Here is a 20018-nt window from a genome sequence, read left to right on the forward strand (position 1 = left end):
TCTCTTTTTTTTGATGTGGAGAGAGGGGAGAAAAGGGGGAACCGGGAAGTGTTTATTTTGTCCGGCTGCTTTTTTGCGGCGGGTTTGAAAGAGGACTCGGGTAAAAAAAAAAAAAAAAAAGACAAAGTGGTGGCGGGGAGGGGGGGGGGGGGGGCGGAGGAGAAGAAAAAGAGAGGGGGAAAAAAAAATAAAAGAGGCAGAGGGAAGAAGCCGGAGGAAAAGCGAGAGGACTTCGGAGCGGCGGTGCCGGGAGGTGCGGGTGCGGGGCAGTGCGGGGCTGCCGGCGGGGCCTCCCGCGGGTGCGCGGTGGCCGGAGCGGGGCGCGGAGCGGCGCGGAGGGGCCGCGGGTGCCGACCATGGGCTGGCGGCTGCTGCCCGCCCTCCTCCTCCTGGCCCTGGCGCTGGGCGGCCCCGCGGCGAGGGCGCAGAACGACACGGAGCCCATCGTCCTGGAGGGCAAGTGCCTGGTGGTCTGCGACTCCAACCCGGCCACCGACGCCAAGGGCTCGTCCTCCTCCTCCCCGCTCGGCATCTCCGTGCGGGCGGCCAACTCCAAGGTCGCCTTCTCGGCCGTGAGGAGCACCAACCACGAGCCCTCCGAGATGAGCAACAAGACGCGCATCATCTACTTCGACCAGGTGGGCTGCGGGGCCCGGGGGGGGGCCCGGGGGGGATTCCCGGGGGGCTGGGGGGGGCGATCAACAGGTGCCGTCCCCCTCGTGTCCCGCGGAACCGGGGCGCCCTGGGGTGATGTTCGCGGGGAGCCCCAGCCCCAAAGCTGGGGAAATGGGAGGCTGGGGGCTCCTGAGGAGCCGGGGGCCTTAATTCCAGCCCCCCCGCCCCCGGGAAGGAAGGGGCTGCCCCCCCGGGAGGGCGGAGCGGGGCGCGGAGGGGGGCGGCCGCCGTCGGGGCTCCGGGGCCGTGCGCTCCGTGCCCTCCGGCCCCTCCCGGCCCGGCGGTGGATGGCACCCGGCAGGGTGGCGAGGTGAAGCCCGGCCGGGGGGGCTGCGGGGCCGGGAGAGCCGGGGGGGAGACGGCCGGGACTCTGCGAGCATCCCCAGGGCAGCCCTCGGGGACCCCGAGGCGCTGGGGGACCGGCGGTGCCCGGGTGCGGGCAGCCCCATCACACTTCGGTTGGCTGGCAGAGCCTTGGAGGGAGGAGAGAAGAGCGGATTTTAAGGAAAAATAATTCAAGTTTTCTCTAAAAACCACAGGTTCCCAGTACAGCCCCTCTCAGTCAGTCATGCTTTAATATACAGGTTGCGGCACGTATTTCGTATGCCAGGTCCTGTCCTAGGGCAGGTAATTGAGACTGATGGTCATTTTACTTCCTAGATCATATCAAAATGAGTAGTAAATTATCCTGACAGCCGAAGCCGGATTTGTTACGTAGCTTTATGCTGGCGATCTGAATCGCCCTAACTTCGTGGGCATTCCTCGTGGCTTTCTAGGGCTGTGTCTGGCATAAAGGAGCCTGAAAAATATCAATTAAAAATAGAGCATAACTGAGTGGGAAGAAAGAAAAAATTAGTCATTGAAGAAGAGATTTAGCATATGTATGATGCACTCGTCTGGTCCGTTCCTCTCGGTTCCTTGTCTCTGTTTAATCAAACCCAAATTATTATTAGTGCTTTACAAAAACAAAGCAGCAAAAGCTCACAGCCAGATCTCGCTCATATGCCAGGTATTTCGGTAGCTCAGGCTTACTCTGAACTGCTGAATGAATTATAGCATTCACACACATCCTTCCTCACAGCTTGATACTTTCAGGAAGGCGGTGTTGGCTTGGCCAGTGCTTTTTAGCCAAAACCAATATGCCACTCCCAGAATCAGTGTTTTGATGTCATTTTTGGGGAATGATGATCAAAAAAATGCCTTTTCTTAATATCCTCTAAACGTGTAGAAGAAAGATCTTGTAGACATGACATAGTAGCAAAGTAAGAAATATTCTCCCCCTAGCTTACTTATAGTAAAGTTGTACGATAAATATAAATAAACATCCATTTTATCAGAAATATTTCAACTTAGGTGGTAGAACGATGAATGAAAAATCAGAGATGTAGATGGACAAATATCTATGGGGGAACAGTTAATAGTCTAAATGTTTTATTTAGCGCTGAATATGTGTACTAATTCCCATTGTGTACTTTCTGTTTGTAGATCCTAGTAAATGTGGGCAATTTTTTCACATTGGAATCTGTCTTTGTAGCACCAAGAAAAGGAATTTACAGTTTCAGTTTTCACGTAATTAAAGTCTATCAGAGCCAAACAATACAGGTACGTTGATCAAGTATGACTATAAAATCTTTTACTTAAATCGTTTATTCGCAATAGAATCTTGACCGAACACAAGCATTTAATAAACTTTCAAGGAAGAATAGCTTAGTTTAAAGCAACTTGTGGTGTACAGTTCCTAGCAATAGAGTGAATATATTTAAACCAAACAGCTGGAATGAGGCAGGATTCTCACCTGAGATAAATTGTCATAGTTCCACTTCTGTACTCTGAGAACTAAGTGTCTGGGGTAGTATGAAGTATTGAATAGAATGAGCCAACGAAGAGTAAAATATATCTCTGAATTTCATTCGATTGCATAAATACTATTGAAAAGTCATGTTTTGCTACTGGTTAAACTCATTGTCTTGAACACAGGGGTTCTGATACATACCACAGTTGCTTGTTTTGGTAATGTCTTGTCACCTGGTTGTCAGATCACGATGCCAGATAGACGCTCATGAAACCAGTCTGCTGTGCTCTGCTCGTTCTGCAACTACACCAAAATGTTGTGCAGCTATAGGGATATCTTCTAGGGAACCTTTATAGCATTTTAAACTTGCTAACTTGCTTCGCCATACAATGCATAAAAGATACCTCTTATACTAAAAAAAGGTGCAATTCTATGCTTTCTTTTGCAGCTTAATAGCAGCTGAACTGCTTAATTAAATATAAATATGCACTAGCTTAGAGGAAAAGCCTCTAAGTTCCTGAACATCGCCTTGCTGAGCCAAAAGTAAATTCCTTAAAGTCATTCCTTAATCTTCACCCCAGGTCATACAATTTCTGTGTCATATATGCTGGCTTTCTAGATTTGGAATAATGTCTGTAGCTTTCCCCACTTCCACCTATGAGTCCACTGGATTCATAGAAGTATCTGATGCTTTTACCCTGCTCCGATTTGCTCCTGAATATGGTTTTCAGTGTACAGGACTGAGAGGAAACTGATTTCTGCAGGAGGTGTGATCAGCTCTCTCGTTGTGGCAGCTCTGGCTTTGGGTTGCCAGAAAAGCTCCTGAGAAAAGTGTAAATGGTATAGAAGGCAGAGGAAGCTGGTGTAAGGCACATTCTCATCCCTGGGGAAATTCACCTTCAGTTTACAACTTGAAATCTTGCTTCCATTCAGGTCAAAGATAAAAGTCTTAGATGAAATATTGACATCATGAACTCCCCTATAATGAGCTTGTAAGCTATTTAATAGGATCAAATGCTGTTCCTCTCACTCTCTGAAATGCTGAGGGTTGAAAAGGCCTAGAATGACTGTATGTCAGTCACCTTCATTGGATTTAGAATACATATTGCAAGGAAAGATGTTCAATCTTGCGTTCAGAAAGTCCAGTGCAGTCTTCAGTGTTTTATGGGGAATTTAATGACCTACCACATGACCTAAAATCTTTCACAGATCAAGGTTTTCAGAAGTGATGGATGAGTTTGGTTAGCTCCATTTTGACACAGTTAATGTAAGATCACCTGAGGCAAACCTGTGGTATGTCTTGTGCTGTAATCCAAATAGTTGTAAGATGACCTGCAGGGAAACCTGACCAACAGAGATGGTACAGGACAAATAAGATGAACCTAAATAAAGCAACAAGTTAAATCTTGATGACCTTTTTACGTGTGTGATAATGAAGGGGAGGACTGAAAACCATTGCAGTAGAGCAAACCAGCTTGAGTCTCAGCCACATGCAGACTTAAACACCACTAAATCACCTGAAGGCTTCCTACATAAGTGATATTACTATGCCCCTGAAACATCTGTTAGTGCCATTAAGTATTATTAAACTGAAATTGGTTCCCTGGGGACATCTGATTAAGTGGATATTCCAGATAAGCAAATCCCAAATCAGGGCCAGATTCTGATGCCCTGACTTATGCTGAGCAGTAATTTATTCCACTGTGACTCCCATTAAAATTAATGTAAGCATATGCAAGGCCAGAATACTCAGTATAACCAAGCATTTCTTAACTCACCCTTCTGTGACTGTATTATAGTCATTCAAAAAGAAAAAGAAGAGGAAAACTAATAGGAGAAATGAAAATGCCTGGATCTGTCCATTCCTTTGACCCCTGCCCAACTTTATTTACACAATTGTCTGTATGGTGTGGCTTTCACAGAAGAGGCTGTGTGGACGTCCAGAAGTGTTTTATGGACAAATGAATTCAGTATCAAAAGACAGTGCAGTGGTTCCTAAAATTGAAGGGCTGTTCTAGCCTTTAAAATCAAGCTGCAGTCAATAATGGAAAGGATGTATACTTTGCTCTCAATGAAGTGTAAGCTCCCAGCCTACTGCAGTACTTTTGAAATCTCATTAGGTGCCTACATTGCATCTCTGGGTGCCTAAGCTTCTCTAAAATGTCGTCTTTGCTAGTATAATACCCCTTTTAAATACCTTCTGAAGTAGGCAATGTGAAACAAAACCGAGGTACTAGCTCAAAGGTCCGTATCACCAGAGAGTTAGCATAGACAGGGCCGTCCTGCCAACAATTAATGTGCATGTGCAACTGATGATGACAAAATCTCATTTCCCTTTCACACTGTCTGAGCCTGAGCCATTGTAGTCCATGGGCAGCGTCGCACTGACCCCATTCAGCCACAGACCAAGCCCATGAAACACATCCACATTGTGTGAATGTAATTAGTTAAAAAGAAACAACAACAGCGAACAGCAGGACCTCAAACAGACCTCTGGCACTGCAGTTAATATTCATTGGGACTTGTTGACGTTTTCCTGTTAATTAGAGCTTTTCAGTGTTTTTTCTCTCGTAGGTTAATTTGATGCTAAACGGAAAGCCAGTCATTTCTGCTTTTGCTGGGGACAAGGATGTCACACGCGAAGCTGCCACTAATGGAGTCCTGCTCTATCTAGACAAGGAGGATAAGGTTTACCTGAAATTGGAGAAAGGTAATCTGGTCGGTGGATGGCAGTATTCTACGTTTTCTGGCTTTCTGGTCTTTCCCCTGTAAAGTCAGTTTTCCTGTGACATTCATCCAGGTGTGGACTCATCATTGCCCCTGTTACATGAAGATCATTTTATCATCATGGGATTGATGTTTCTTTATTGTTTTTTCATGGGTGAATATGGATTCTCTTTATGGATTTTGGCCCCATCTGAACTACTCAGAAGTTTCACAGAATTTCGTGTGTTTAAATACAATATATTTGGATTGAAACTAAAGCAGACGATAAATATCTATGCTTAATGTTACAGTCTAAAGCTGCCTGCAAGATTTATTCAGATTTCATTTACTGGACTTATTGGCTTCATGAGAGAAGTGGATTTTCTTTAATTACGAAAAGACTGGCAACCAGGTCTATAATTTAGGAAAGTTTGAGTTAAGACTTCAATCAAGAGTTAGTGTGTTGCTGCCAAAGAACTGTATATTGATATATTGGTCATACATGTTTTTGTCACTGGGACTTAACTGACATGATTTATTCCATTGTCTTGAGAAAGGTAATTATTATTGATATGTGATTGACTTTAATTCTCCTCTGCGTGTAGTCTGTTGGATGGCTCACCCATATATCTACGCTCTGTCACCGGTCACAATCATGTCTAGCTCACATAAAGCTAAGGGGTTATGATTGTATTTTAGTTGTGTATGTAAGGTATTCCTCTTTTCCACGTGGTGTTTTCTAAAAAGAAGAGCAGATTATTATAACCATTAAGAAAAATACTCTTACCAGGGTTAAAGGCGATCATTCAGGCACAACTTTGCAAAACAGCTTTGCCCTTCAGGAAATCTCACATTTATTAATCTCACAATTTTAATTAATGTGATTGATAATAACCGCTTTATTAAAAATCTAAGGGATTCCTTCCTTAGACACAGCCACTTTATTAGCTGGAGATGAGATTCCCCTCTTTGTAATTATGTCTATTTTTCAAACCTTCTGTTGTGTTAAAGGTATCATCTAGTTTTGCCTTAACTCCACAACTGTATATAATTTTAGATCATATGTTTAACAAATATTAAATCCAAATAGCCTGTACCTAACTTGGTGCAATATCTTTTTGGCTTTTTGTACAGGTCATATGAACTCATAAACTTATTTATTATGTCATTGTTACATAATAAAGATTAATATATGTTAGCTGAATTTTTGACCTTTGGATTTTGGAAGTCACTTCATGCTATTTTTTTATTGGATATAATAATTATATGCAAAGTGTAAGCTTTTAGGATTCACAGAAACTGTCTTTGGAGGCAGGCAAACTGTCACAGTTTAGTCTGGCAGAATCCTACAGGTGATCAGAATGATCTAGAAGTAACCTATGCATTTTATTTGAAAGTATTTAGGTAGAAATCCTGGCTTCACAGAAGTTAGTGTTAGGAATCACATTGATTCCAAAGGATTTTGGATGAGACCTGTGCTTTAGGTTTTGCCATCAGCATTAAACTCCAGTGCAATGAAATCAAATATCAACTGAAAATGATTTTCACATGAACTGCTAATGAAACGTCCCTTCCTCATGTTCAAAAGTACACACTGAATTCGATGGACATTCGTGCCTTGCATATCATGAAGGATATGGTTCTAATTTAAAACATACTATGTAGTCGAGAAAGATTCTGGATGCAAGGATATCCAGAAATCTAGGACCTTTTCTAAAATCCAGGCTTTGGCTTGAACTGCTGTTTTAGTTGTTTCCAATTTCTTCGCATGTTAGCTAAGTGCAGTATATCATATTGCTCTAACTGTTGTAAATGGTTATTTCACTGATATAAAGTCTAATCGTGGCTGATGGTTGATATCAGATCCTGATAAAATTTTAGAGAATCACTGGCACAGAATAGTACCCAAATTCCCTATTTTTATGGATCCAACATACAGGGTGGTTTTTATTTTTATTTATCTATTTATTTATTTAAATTTCAGGAAGATAGGTGGGTACATTCACAATCCTACCGGGTAAGTCAGATGAGAAGAAGGTCATCTGATAGACAGTATAGTTTCTGCACATAACACTGAAGTTTGAGAGAACTTGGAAAGATCTGCCAAGAAGGCAAATGATTTACTTCTTTGTGAAATATAAAAAAAGTTTGTTTTGATTAATCAAAGTTTATCACCACTACACCAAACAAATGTGTATATATACGTATATAGATATCTTAAAAAAACTGGGATTGCAGCACATAATATGCATGATACTATGAAAAATATATTTGCCATAAGAGTTGATTCAGAGGGGAACATCAGTATTTTGTATAAAATTGGTAAAATCTGAAAGCTAACTTTACCCATTGGTATATATGTAATGTAAAGGAAATATTGTTCCTGCACAGATGGAAGAAAAATGATATTAAAGTTGTCAGTATACATTTTGGAATGATCAAATGCATCTAACTCCTTTAGTTTGTAAACATCTGATCTCTAAAAGCTGCCTTTAGCATTCAGCAATAATACTCAACTATCTTAATATACTGTTGATTTCCCCTTGGCAAAACATTTCTGATTGCTTGACTCATTAGCAGTTATTTACTTTAACAAGAGAGTCTAGGAAGTTATTCAATTAAAGAGAGATATTTTGATGGAAATGTCCTAAATTTTTCTGTTCAGCCTCCAAAATTGGAATTCCTAGCTAATTATTTTGGTAGCGAAGGGAACAAAAAGTGTCAGGGAAGTCACTGAGAAGCAGCTCGTGTCACCTGTGCACAGCGCTGAGAGCTGAGGTGGCCTCTGGAGGTGGGCAAGTGCACTCCAGTTGTCTCGGCTCACATTTAAACATTTCAGCAAGGATAAACTCTGGCTTTTAGGTTACAGTTTGAGCTATCTCCCAGACCCTGAGCTCATTTTCACTGCATTGTCCCACACTTCAGTTGCTTCAGTAGGAGTTTCTCCCAGAAGAGGTGTTTAGCATAGCTCACCAAGTCCATGAGGAGCTGGGTTTGGCAATCACCATTTTTCCTTTTTTTCCTCATTCCCTTTCCCTTTGTCTTCCTATGTTAATGCTACAGCAGTCAGCTTTGTAGCTGATACAGAAGGCTGAGTGTGCAAGAAAACATTCTGGCCACGTGTGGTTATCAGTGTTACATTGTTATCAGTGGTCTCTTTACAAATAAAATCAGTATTTTTACTTTTTTTAATCTGTATTTTAGTTATGCTTCATCCATGTTTTATTATAAAACTGAGGAAATAAAAAGGACCACTTTGTCATGCTTAGGTGATGTTTTTTAGCAGAGCTAGGTATCTGGGAGAGCCAGGAACACCCCAATCTCCTAAATTCATCCTGTATAGAAAACAGCTCTCGTCTTTGAATCCTGCTTTTTAGGATGAGTTGAGGATGTATGTGCCAAAAGGCTGTGGAGCCAAAACCGATACTGTTTAAAAGAACCTGGGTAACGGAAGGCACTGAGGTAGCTTTGAAAATTTCACAAGCACTTTTCTCTTTATAAAGAAAGGAAAAGCTAACTTTGAAGTATGGAGAAGGAAAATGCAACATTTCTTTATTTTTATTTTATTATTATTAATTTTTTTAGGCAATAATTTGTATTTGTTTTGCATTATGCCATTTTCTAGTGGTATCAGAATATTTTCTGAGTGTCGATTAAATCACCTTCCCCAGGCCATGGCAGAAGTATTGTGACCTTGGTGTCACTACTGAGGAATGGGAGATGGGTTCGGAAAACAGCCAGTGCCGCATCCGGAGTGCAAACACATCCAGTGCTCTTGCTGCTCCTGTTCAATCTGTGGGACTGCTCCTTTTTCTGACAGAAGGCATTTTTTGAAAGGATGTTTTGGAATGAATAGCATATTGCGATATTTCCTCTTGCATATTATCTAGATCTCTATTTCTAGGAATATGAATGCAGTGAACTGGACGGTTAAAAGTGTCCTGAGAAACTCAATATTAGTTATTAACTCTGTTTTTTTAAAGTTATTTTTATTTTTATATTTTCCAAGCTCACAGAAGAACACAGCTGCAGAATGTATACTATTTTTACAAGCAGAATTTAGGATAGAGAAGATAAATGCAAGAAGCAGTGTATCATAATCACAAGACGGAAGCCGAACCATTAACATGAAATATGGGCTGAGGCAGAGAAGCAGATATATTTTCTCCTCCTTTCATAAGGGTTTTTGAGTTGGTTACATGCTTTACCTTAGCAATTCATTACAGTTGCCCTTCATGTTGTAAGAGCTCTTTATAATATTAAAACTCTTTGTCTTCTAAAGACAAAATTAACCAAATGACTCAATGTAAACAAATGAAGATCCCCAGAGAATGAGTTTAGTGGTTGGCACATGCCATGACACCATATATTTTGTGCTATTGTTATCCAGATGGAAAAGGCTCCTCTGAGAAAACACATTGTTAGACTCAGACACTGAGCTAAAGGTATGTATCTGTTGCTGGTTAGCAAAGGGATGGGGTGGGGGGAAACCTTTCCTACCCTAGAGCACTAAGGGGAATGCATACAAAGAATAATGATAAAATCAGTCACCGTTATATAAGCGATGGATGAATAATGGAAATGTGGCTTGAATAGTCTGGTTAGTGAAAGCTGTGATCTAAGGCCTTTGATAGAAACAATCGCTATTTTAATCTTCACAGTCTGGGGAAGGGAAAAAAACAGTTGCATCATTTTTAACAGGTTCCTCTCCCCTTTTTTCTTTCTGCCTTGTGGTTCAGCTTAGCTGTAAAAAAAAATATGTGATCAGAAATGATCTAAGAAAAGTTCATCTCTGAAAGGAGACGGGAGAGTGTTTTTTTTTTTTTCCCGTGTCTAATGTGGGAAAAAAAATCCATAAGAGAGGAGGAAAATAACAAAGTTGACTTCCATGCAACTTGACTTAACTCAAATACATTCTTGACCTATTGTCCAGTTTAGTGAATTGCCTGTGTTCTGCTTATATGCATAATACTTTTCTACAACGCATGATGCTGACCCATCGTGTTAAGGCCACCATATTGTAATCTGATGGCTTTTATCTTGCTGGAGGAAACTAGATGTAGAAGTGTAGTGCAGAGCACTGGAGATTGGCAAATAAAACAGCTTTATCTCTGTACTTACATGTGTGCATGGATTTACTCCTGCAAAGCAGGGCTGTCGCCCCTGGGCCATTTGTGGTGCAGAGGGCAAATATGTGTATGAACATTTACACACCTGAAAACAAGCTGAGCGTGGTGATTTCTGAATTCCTGCTGACACAAGAAAAACTGTACTCTAATCTCATTGTGAGGACATTTAATGTCCTAATGCTGGAAGGAGGCAGATCTCCATGGGATCTGGGCAGTGACCAAAACTCTGAAGAGGGAACAAGACCTGATGGCAGAAGGAGGGCCTAGGTATTGGGGCCCTCTGTAGAAGCTTTTGAGCAGTTTTATATCAGTTGGGCATGTTATCCCTCCTTAAGTTTTACTGTATTTAAAAGTCTATTTATTATTATTATTATTTAATCCCTTTCTTTGCAAATGAAGATCTATTTACAGTGAACATATTCTCAAACAAAGGCAGTCTTTAAAATGAGCACTGTCTGAAAATAAAGCTAGGAAAGAGGTCTCCTAATTACATAGCAAAGCGAAATTTCTCTTAGGTTGAAGGCATGCAGTTAAGTAGCAACCCAAATTGAAATAAAGATACGTCTGTGCTCTCCTACGCAACCAAACATACAGGAGCAAAATTGGTTCTGGCATCTATCCCACGGACCTGCAAACCAGCTGAAAAGCTCGGTACAACAGAGTAACAACTGCTGATGGTGGCTGCTCCCACTGGGCAGCAGCAAAACCACCTGGCCAAACTGATCCGGCTCCTGCTAATGAGACGCTTTTTGGCACGAGGAAGGCTGGTGCTGGTGTCAGAGCGTGCCCCTGCAGCAACAGAGCTCCGTGCGGCTCCATCAGAGCCTCTCAAGCACCCGGACAGACCTGACCAGCCTTTGAAATGATCCGAGCCAGAGCAGGTTGCGAAATTTTCCTTGAAACAATTTGCTGTCAGGGAACACTGTTTGGATTCAGTTGCTGCTTGCAAGAAGCAGACCCATTAGAAGTTTTTTTTTTTTTTTCAAATAAAAGGAAAGAATTGTTTTGGATCACAAAACTTCTGTATTTAATTTTAAGCTCAGACTTTATTTTGAAAGGGAAAGACCTAAAACTGAAATAAAACATTTAAACTTTTGAAATAAATATTTGAAAATAAAACATTTAGACTGGTTTAAAATAATTTATTCAACCAGAATTTCATATGCATAAAGATTATACAGTTTTGGTCGTTCATTCAGACTTTTTGAATGATTTTATTTCCACATCTCTCATTATGTTTTTTTTTTTTTTTAAACAGAAAGCACAGGTATTCCCACAAGCGTTACTTCCATCCTATTAATCACGTTGCTAAAGTATGCAAAACAGCTTGTTGAAAAGTCTGCACAAAGTTTTCACAAACAGTAGTTTTTGATTTCAGACAATATCTTTAATAGGCTGAGGAACACTGCTTTAATCTTCAGGGAGGATCAAAGAGCAAATTTCCTCTATTGAGAAAGCCCCGCTCACGTTAAGCACGCCTGGCTTAGAGGTTTCACTAGAGCCTCACTGAAGTTCAGCAGAAGGTTCGTGAAGGCCTTCAACACTTCAGGGTCAGGAGGGTCCAGGTTTCACACAAGATATGACTTTCTTTGTGCCCACAACCAGACTCCACCTTCAGCCCCAGTTACTGCTTCAAGTTAGGGCCACCCAACTTAGGTACAGAAGAGTCAGGTCAAAGTTGCTGCTTTCCCCTGAGCTTGTGTCTTCCAGACTTCAATAAATCTTTAAAGCCACTGGGTTATTTGGTGGTAGGTGACAAGGGGAAAGTCTTCAGAGAAGCAATGCCCATCCAGATCAGCCGAGCTTTCACCTCAGCATGACATGAAATAATGTTAGAGGCTTGCTTGGTGCTCCTAGTGGCTGTCAGAGCTTGTGCTTTACTGGAGGTTTCTGCTGAAGGTGAGAAAGCCATCTGCCTTCCCCTCTTATGAGTGGCTGTCGATAGACACGTCCTCATCCCGTACATTCCTAGTGACAATAGAAACCTATTGTTTACGTAGTAAATAAATCAGTAACCATTTAAGCACTGTAGGGCTGTGCAACTTCAGGAGCAAGACAGAGTTGCCTATAAGCTTAGTCTTTTTCCCTCTACTGTAAATCTGAGTTTAAGGTGTTCAAAAGGCATTGTTAAATATTTTTTTTTCTCTTTTCTTCTGGAAAGGCCAGCTAAGGAATTTGGTTTTCATGATGCCCCTTAGGGTCCCCACAAAGTAATAAGTCAGCATCATTTTCTAGCTGCAGTTGATAACATTTATTGCTAATTCTTTAAACCCTTCTTTAAAAGAAAACAACTCTGCAACCTGCATTGCACCCACAGGAATAATCTTTCTTTTCCTCAGTTTGGTAATTCAATTGTGACTTGTAAACTTGTGCAGTTGTAGCAAAAAAAGTATACAGTCAACTCCAATCTATCTTGAGGAAAGTAAAAAGTGCTTACCACTACTGGTGTAGTAAATCCTGGCTGCTTTATTAAATAAATGTAGAATTTCACTCAGAAGCCTTAAGGAAGAAGAGTTTTAGAATATCTGAACAATTTAGCACAGTTTAAAGCTGAATAAAGACTGATTCAATTTTCAAGTGAGATTTAAACTGATGACATACCAAATCCAACTTAAATTAACTTGAAAAGTGTGGGCATTATTTATGTCTTTTGAATTGTGAAAGGCAAACCAGCCTACCGGATAAATTCTTGAGTATCATAATCTTTTGGGTACTGGAAAAATAAAGACTCTAAAAAAAGATCCCACGACAGTTTATAATTTTAAGTCAGCCCTTAAATAGCCTTTTTTTACATAACCTTTACACATGTGAGCAGGCCAAGAACCAGTGGACAGTTAAGCACAAGCATAAGGCTAAATGCTGAAGCCACTTCACTGATTTTAATATACCTATTTCTGTGCCTAAAGTTATGCCTCTTCTTAATTCTTTGTTGCATCAACAGAAAAGACTTTACAGGGATAGGAAATACTTTAACAAGCATTTTGACATGTTGCTCAGAGACGAAATGTCCTCCCCTCTTCCAGGGTCTTCTGTCTGAGCGGTAACAGTGCAGGTGGACTTAGGCACCAGACCCCACCTTCAGAGAACAATGGAGCCAAGATGACTCCTCACATTAGTATTCATGCAATATCCGCTCTCTTCTAGCAAAGGAAGGAATATGACAAGATAGGAAATATTAAAAACACCCCCCTCTATAAGCCAGGAGGGGCTATGGGAGCATATATTGCTTTATCTATGGTGCTGCTGCCCCCAGCTCTCACCCCACCTGGGCTGTGAGCTGGGAAGAGAAGCAATGCCAGCACAGGACCCACAGCAGTGCCCTGCCCTTCTGCAAAGACCAGGCATGGGAAGATGCTGGCTCTCACGAGACTGTTCTCATGGTGTAATATGTTGGCACAAGTCACCATTTGTCCCTGGTGTCAGGGAGGAGAAAGAGGTCCCTCCTGGATCTGTCCCCAGAGGAGAGTTTCTTTCTCTTGAGGACCAAAGGAGATGATCTCGAGGCCACTGACCTCCCGTCGGCGTTGGTGAGCCCTCTCCTGTTTGGGAGGACTCCTTGCCCAGCTGGTGGGAAGATGAGCCCTGCAGAATTTCTCTTTGCTGTGTCTTGGGGCCATTTAATCTTTCTCCCACTTGCCAAGAAGAACACAGTGAGAGCTTCTTGCCAGAGCACTTGGTCTCTTAGCTGTACCATGCCTGGGGACCTTCCCTGGGAAGCTCCTAAATCACTTTGGGTGCTCTTGGAAAGACCTTTTGCCAGGTGAACTAAGAACTGGGGGTGATCCTGGGGCATATTCCTGCAGCAATGGGGTGCTCCCCCAGCTGCTGGCCAAACAGCTGTGACCCTGCTTTCCTCTGTGCAGTCTGTGACGGGAGAGTCGGCTCTGGCAAATCCCTGAGAAAGGGACCCCTACAAACTTATAAAAGCCACAGTATCTTGTTCAAACAAAGAAAGGTGGAAAACACAGACAGAAAAATCTCCTATGAGCAGAATTTACTATCATTACTTCCTTCACATTATTGCAAAAAGCTGGCGAAGTCTTACAAAAGAGTCTTCCTAGTCTTTGTATGAGTCATGGTAATAATGTGAACCTTATGCTGCTTTCTCCATCTGTGGAACCTCTCTTATCTCAGAACAGTCTAACAGTGCAGAGGTGTCCGTATTGTAGCTGTAGAGAAACTGAGTCATAGACAATTTGCTTGGTTGGTCCCCAGACACAGAGGGAGCCGTTATCAGACAAGGACACAGAACTCAGGCTCCCAGTGTCTGTCCCCAGGTTTAACCAATCCTTTTGCACCTAGCAATTATAACTACTTTAAGCAATGATCTTCATTGTGATCTCTCATATAGACTTCTGCAAAGCTGATCTCCAAGCATTTCATGTATTTTTATTCCTGCAAATAACCAAGGCTGTCGCCAGCATAAAAGTACTGGCACAGAGTGGGTTACAAGATATATTGTCCTTTAATGTATTAAAGATACTTTCTCAAAATTCATACTGGCATTGGGAATAGACAAACTCCCTTTGGCAGTCCGTCTGATGTTGTCTATACGGATTGAAGTGAGTGGTTGGCATTTATCTTTGAAATGGTTAGGAACTGGATTATTTATGTATTTATGCATCATGGTTTCGAGATGCTTATTCTTTACTAACAGATAAGGAGTCCCAGTTTAGACTTATAAATGTAAGTCTGGGTGAAGCTGTAAAACTGGAGAATATTACTACACTGCTAGGAACTGTTTTGTAAGTGAGATTAATTTCTGTGGCAATGAGTTGCCAGGTCACTGGCCTTGAACATATCTCTGTGGTTAAAATGCAGTTGAAACAGTACTTCAGAGACAATTATGAATGGCCTTCAGTATTGCTCGTATGACTGCATTTAATTAGCTTGTAAAATGAGATTTCTATGGGAAGAGGCTGGCTGTCCTTGTTAGTTAAATATGTAAAAACTAGTTTTGTCATTAAGGTGAGCTAGCTAAATCTAAAACTGTGTCCAGTATCCACTGAATGTACCTGAAAGAGGGGGAAGGCACTGCCTTGTGAATGTCCTTGGACTCTTCTTTAAGAAGCTGCTTTTGGGAAACTGAGTACCTGAAATGAAACAGTTTTAAATCATTTTAATTTATGGCCAGACTCCAAGTTCAATTCTCCACAGCTGTAAAAGTTGTAGCAAAATGACGCTTGCCCTTTAAACATTGAGTAAAATGCTCAAAGGCAATGCAAAAAATACTACACCAACAATATAATTTTTTCCTGTTTGAAGCTGATGAATTTTGGAACTGGTCACAGAGAAAGTGAGAACCAGGCAGCACAGGGACATTTCTTTGCTCCCAGCTTTCTTCCCAGCTACTATTTTACAAAAATATTGCAGAATTCAACAGCTTAGTATAGCAAAGTTTTCCTTAGCTCTGTGCTCATTACTGTGGTTCTGTAGGCTACAGAAATGCCTGTAAGCCACATAAAAACATTAATGCACTAAGTGAGTGTCAGAGCTCAAAGAGCTTAAAACCTGGTGCAATGTTCTGCTTCAGTCCAAATCAGCACACAGGTAGGGGACTGGTGGCACAAAGGCCGCCAGCGTGAGCAGGGCTGGGGAAGGGACAGTTCAAGCTGTGCCGAAGCCAGAAGGATATGCTCAGACTCACCTTGGCTGCTTAATTTGCAAGCCTGGGGAGATTTGGGGCTATAAAAGGAGCAGAATTGACTGCTGAGTCCAGGATTGGAAATCAAGCAAGCTAAAGTGTATGAATGAGGTTACAGGAGCCTCCACAAGTGTTGTTTTTTTTTTTTTTCCTTTTTCTTTTCTTTCTATAATATGACCTCAAGCCCTCAAAAATAGGAAAACCTACGCTTTATTGCCGTGGTCTGGCCAGAGCTGACCTACTCAACAGATGGTACGTGTCCAACAGATCCTTAGATCCTCAATCAGATCCTCAATCTTCTGTCCTGTTACGGAAAATTCCTTCTAGAAAGTTGAAAGAATTACAGTGATGTGTGAAGAGAGTTCTAAGCTGCAGTCTTGAATTTTAGATTTCTGGGGATGGGGGAACTGAATTCAATGCTCAGAATCCTAATTGACCCTTGTGGTTTTAGTAAAAGTCGTATCAAAACTGAAAATGGAATTACTGCTACAGAAATGGTGGGAAAGTAATCATACATATTTCATACGGGGACTTCAGCTTGATTCATTCTTATTCCAGTTTCTGCATATTTACAACTTGGCAGAGCTCTCGGGGTGGACTGGATGATTTGCCTTGAAGTATGTGAGATTTGTCAGCAATTTGAGACACTGGTGTGGATGCCCATTTACACTGTCTTAAGTGTCCCATATTTTTGTTGTGAAACAGCATGTTACAGCTTCCAAATGAATGCTCTGTTTAGGGATAAAATAAGCTTACAACTATGTAAATGAATTTCAGAGGAGTGGCGGGGAGGTTTATGTTGTCCCATACTTAAGGCACTTTTCTCCTGAGCAAATACATTCAACATTTTTAGTGTACTCTAATTTGTATACTTTATATCCTTGGTTGATTCTCTTCTCAAACTGCTTCTATGCAGAAAAAGCCATAAGCAAACAACAGCACTGGGAGAGCTTGGTGTATTTTGCCTTGACACGCTGTGCGGAGCGGCGCGGCGTGGTCCCCGGGTGTGCAGATGTGCAGGCCGGGCAAGCAGTAATCGAGGGAGCAGCAGTGAGGAGCAGAGAGCTGACAACCCATACAGTTAGTGTGGCCAGTAAAGCACAGATACTGGGACTGAACCAGGTATTTGGTTCCTTTCCAGACCAAGAGTTTGTTCATGACACTCGTTCAACAGTTTTAAATGCAAAGCATTTGCAAATTCAGAGGCTGATTCACAAGTGTCTAACTTGCTGATTTGTGCATTGGGCCAGCTCGGCTTATTTCTGCTTTCCATTTGACATGGCTAAAATCTTCTTACTTGCTTACACGAGTCTTTGGCTAAAGCCTTCCATTTACTGGGTCTGCAGTTTCTCAGGAAGAGAGTGAGGTACTTTCTTTTGAATTGGGATTTGAAACCTATATAGACTTAGCCTATTCCTAACCTGGAACTGAACCATGTTTTCTTTCTCCAGACCTAGATGTGATGGCATTTCAGCGTCACGGATAAGCTATTTTCTTTATGAGAAAGACTGCAGAGCCTATAAAACAGAAGTCAAATTAACAGGCTTGAAAACAAGGATGCAGAGAAGTTGATCTGGTATTTCTGTGTGGGGGAGATTGGCATTTGCTTTCATTATGGTGCTAACAAATGAAGTTGTTTGCCTCATCCTTTCTGGATACTTCAGGCATTCAGTATGTGGCCAGAGCTTAGAAAAGCTGCATTTCAAGGAACTCAGTTGCACGTCAAGGAAATTAGTCCTAATTGTTAACCAAGATATATCGAGCCACTGATGCACTCAGCATCCCCGTTGCATCCTGCTGATTGCTTTCACAAAGTTCTGCTCTCTGCTGTCTGCCGAGGTTTTCTGAATGCATGGTGTAGGCACAGATAGCACAGTCTCAAATAAATAGCAGGTTACTGATAAATCTTCAGCCTATTTACTAAGGCTGCCCTCCTGCAGATTGCCACACTGAGGCAAGTTGTTGGACAGAGTAGAAGAAGGCAAAGAGCTGTACAGAACAGGAGAGGGGTTACAGAAAATCCGCCTCAGAGAAGAATCCAGCCTGCTTCCCATTTCTGTCAGGTCACAGCTCAGTGTCTTCAACGCCCAAGGTAAAAACAGGTGAACGCATCCGTGTCTGTTTGAGTTCACTCAACAGAGCCATAATAACTACCACATCTGACTAAGTAATTGAGGATTATATAGTTTAAAAATGGCTTTACTGTCATATGGGAATAGATATTTTCATGTTTGAGAGGGACTCCAAGGGCTAAAAGTACTATGAACAAGAGACCTCATGTAACAAGAAAATTTGGTACTGGTGTAATACTATTAGGAAAAAGCCTTGCTGCTAGCTGAAATCTTAATGCTGGATCATAACCCACGTGTAGTCCGGTTCTGAATGGGCAGATTATAGGTCAAAATTGAAGGCTAAAAGTACAAAAATAACATTTCAGGGTAATCAGCTAAAACCTTTTATAAATAAGAAGAATTGAAGGTTGCAGGTAGTTTCTTAAAAAAACAGCCCTGGTGAAGAAAATTCAAACACTGGCCCTGGTTACTAGAAATCTTCAGGCCGATGTTTGAAAAATACCAGCCAGTAAGAATCTGGAAAGCTGAGTCCTTTGGAAGTCATTTGTTAGTTAAACTCTGGTGTTCTCCACCAGTCCCTTCCTGTCCTCACCAACACCTATGGATTTAGCTGTGCAAGGTCTTTAGGATTCAGCCCTGCAAGGATCTGCAGCTTTTCTTGACTCTGGTAAAAATAAACCCTGTCTCATTGTCTTTTATGAAGCAGAGCAGCAGCAGCAACATCTGGCAAAACAGACACCGGCTTGTGTTATGTGGCAGCTTTTCTCGTGGTGCTGTTTCACCCTTCTGTAAGATGCAGAGAGGACTTTGCTAACACGTCAAGTCTCAGGTGAAAACTGAGATCTTTTTTGCCTCGCAGTGTTGCAAACTGGGCCATAACTGAGTCCATCCATGCCGCTGCCTAAGACCGTTTAATTGCTTTATAACTCAGAAACAAATGGTGGTGATTTAACTGTGTTATAAAAGAGGCTTTGATACCATTTCTTTGCGAAGTGCAAAACCCCAAAACCCTGGTGCTTTTTTTTTTTTTTTTTTTTCTGGAGAATTTACTGTCTTTTAAAATTTCAAGTTAATAGCTCTTCTGACAAATGTGAAAGAACTGTATTTATGACATTATCATCCTAGTTCTTACATACCTCAGTCTTGGGATATGTCAGCACTTTTATTCAAGTGTTAGCTTTTGTTGTATTTTTTCCTTATTCCAGTTTTAATGAAAATTTTAAGAATGTAATGAAAATATAATCCTGATGTTTAATTATGGCATTCGCTTGTAGGGTTTATGCATAACAAAAATTTCAAGGCCCATATATTCTACTGGAAGCCCTTACTTTTAAGCAATGAGATTAATTATTCTTGATCATCTTGGAAGTTTATTGCTTCAGATAAAAGCATTCAATGCAGCTTCTTTACTATGATTTCTCAAAGACAAACAATGTAAAATAAAGATAATTAAAGCATCTTGGACAGACTTTTTTTTTTTTTTTTAATGAAGTGTGTTGTCTTAAAAAAAGAACCTCCTTAAACAAATTTACTAGAAACCACTTTGCACCCAAAATTTTACGCCAGGCTAGATCATAATTTATTTTATTCCGTGCCTTTAAATATACCATTGTTCATTTACATTGGTGATCTAGATGCTAGTTTAATTATCTAATGTCAGCTTCTGTAAGACTGATAAAACTATTAAAACAGAAAGTCAGTGCTAGGGTGGAATAACACTAATAAACTTGAAAAATAGCCCTTTAGTTCTGTCAGCAATACTGACACTGCTAAATCTCCTTCCAATATAAAAGGTGTTCGGTGTAAGTGCTACTGAATGGAAGTCCGTGACCATATTATGAAGACACATGAAGCTAAATCTGAGGGCCGTGCCTTCAAGAATTGCACTAAGCTGTTTTACTGTGGTTAGGATTTTGACACTAATGTGATTGACTGCTGTATGCATCTTCTGGAGGAGGAAAAAAAATCCATTAAAACGTTACACTTAAATAAAAGCCCCC

The 20018-nt window shown here is 41.2% G+C and overlaps 2 protein-coding genes across 9 annotated transcripts in view; one reads left to right on the forward strand and one right to left on the reverse strand.

The window, feature by feature from the left end:
* Positions 1-210: 210 nt before the first annotated feature.
* Positions 211-20018, forward strand: part of CBLN4 (cerebellin 4 precursor) — a 116460-nt gene continuing 96652 nt past the window's right edge. For 6 of the 7 annotated variants that reach the window (XM_080558279.1, XM_080558277.1, XM_080558276.1 and 3 more), the window contains exons 1-3: positions 211-638; positions 2161-2277; positions 5042-5177. In XM_080558279.1, the coding sequence (XP_080414405.1) occupies positions 357-638; positions 2161-2277; positions 5042-5177 (535 nt within the window). In that variant the 5' untranslated portion in view covers positions 211-356. Of the gene's footprint in view, positions 639-2160; positions 2278-5041; positions 5411-20018 lie in introns of those variants that run through there. The other variant, XM_080558282.1, reaches the window with a different exon arrangement.
* Positions 5599-20018, reverse strand: part of LOC308178967 (uncharacterized protein) — a 308966-nt gene continuing 294546 nt past the window's right edge. The window contains exons 2-3 of one of the 2 annotated variants that reach the window (XR_013940070.1): positions 15318-15395; positions 5599-12270 (exon numbers count right to left, since the gene is read on the reverse strand). The gene's annotated coding sequence lies outside the window, so the exon portion shown is untranslated. The remainder of the gene's footprint in view (positions 12271-15317; positions 15396-20018) is intronic. The other variant, XR_013940069.1, reaches the window with a different exon arrangement.

The sequence above is a fragment of the Anser brachyrhynchus genome, assembly GCF_964034855.1.
Source record: "Anser brachyrhynchus genome assembly, chromosome: 16".
NCBI lineage: Eukaryota > Metazoa > Chordata > Aves > Anseriformes > Anatidae > Anser > Anser brachyrhynchus.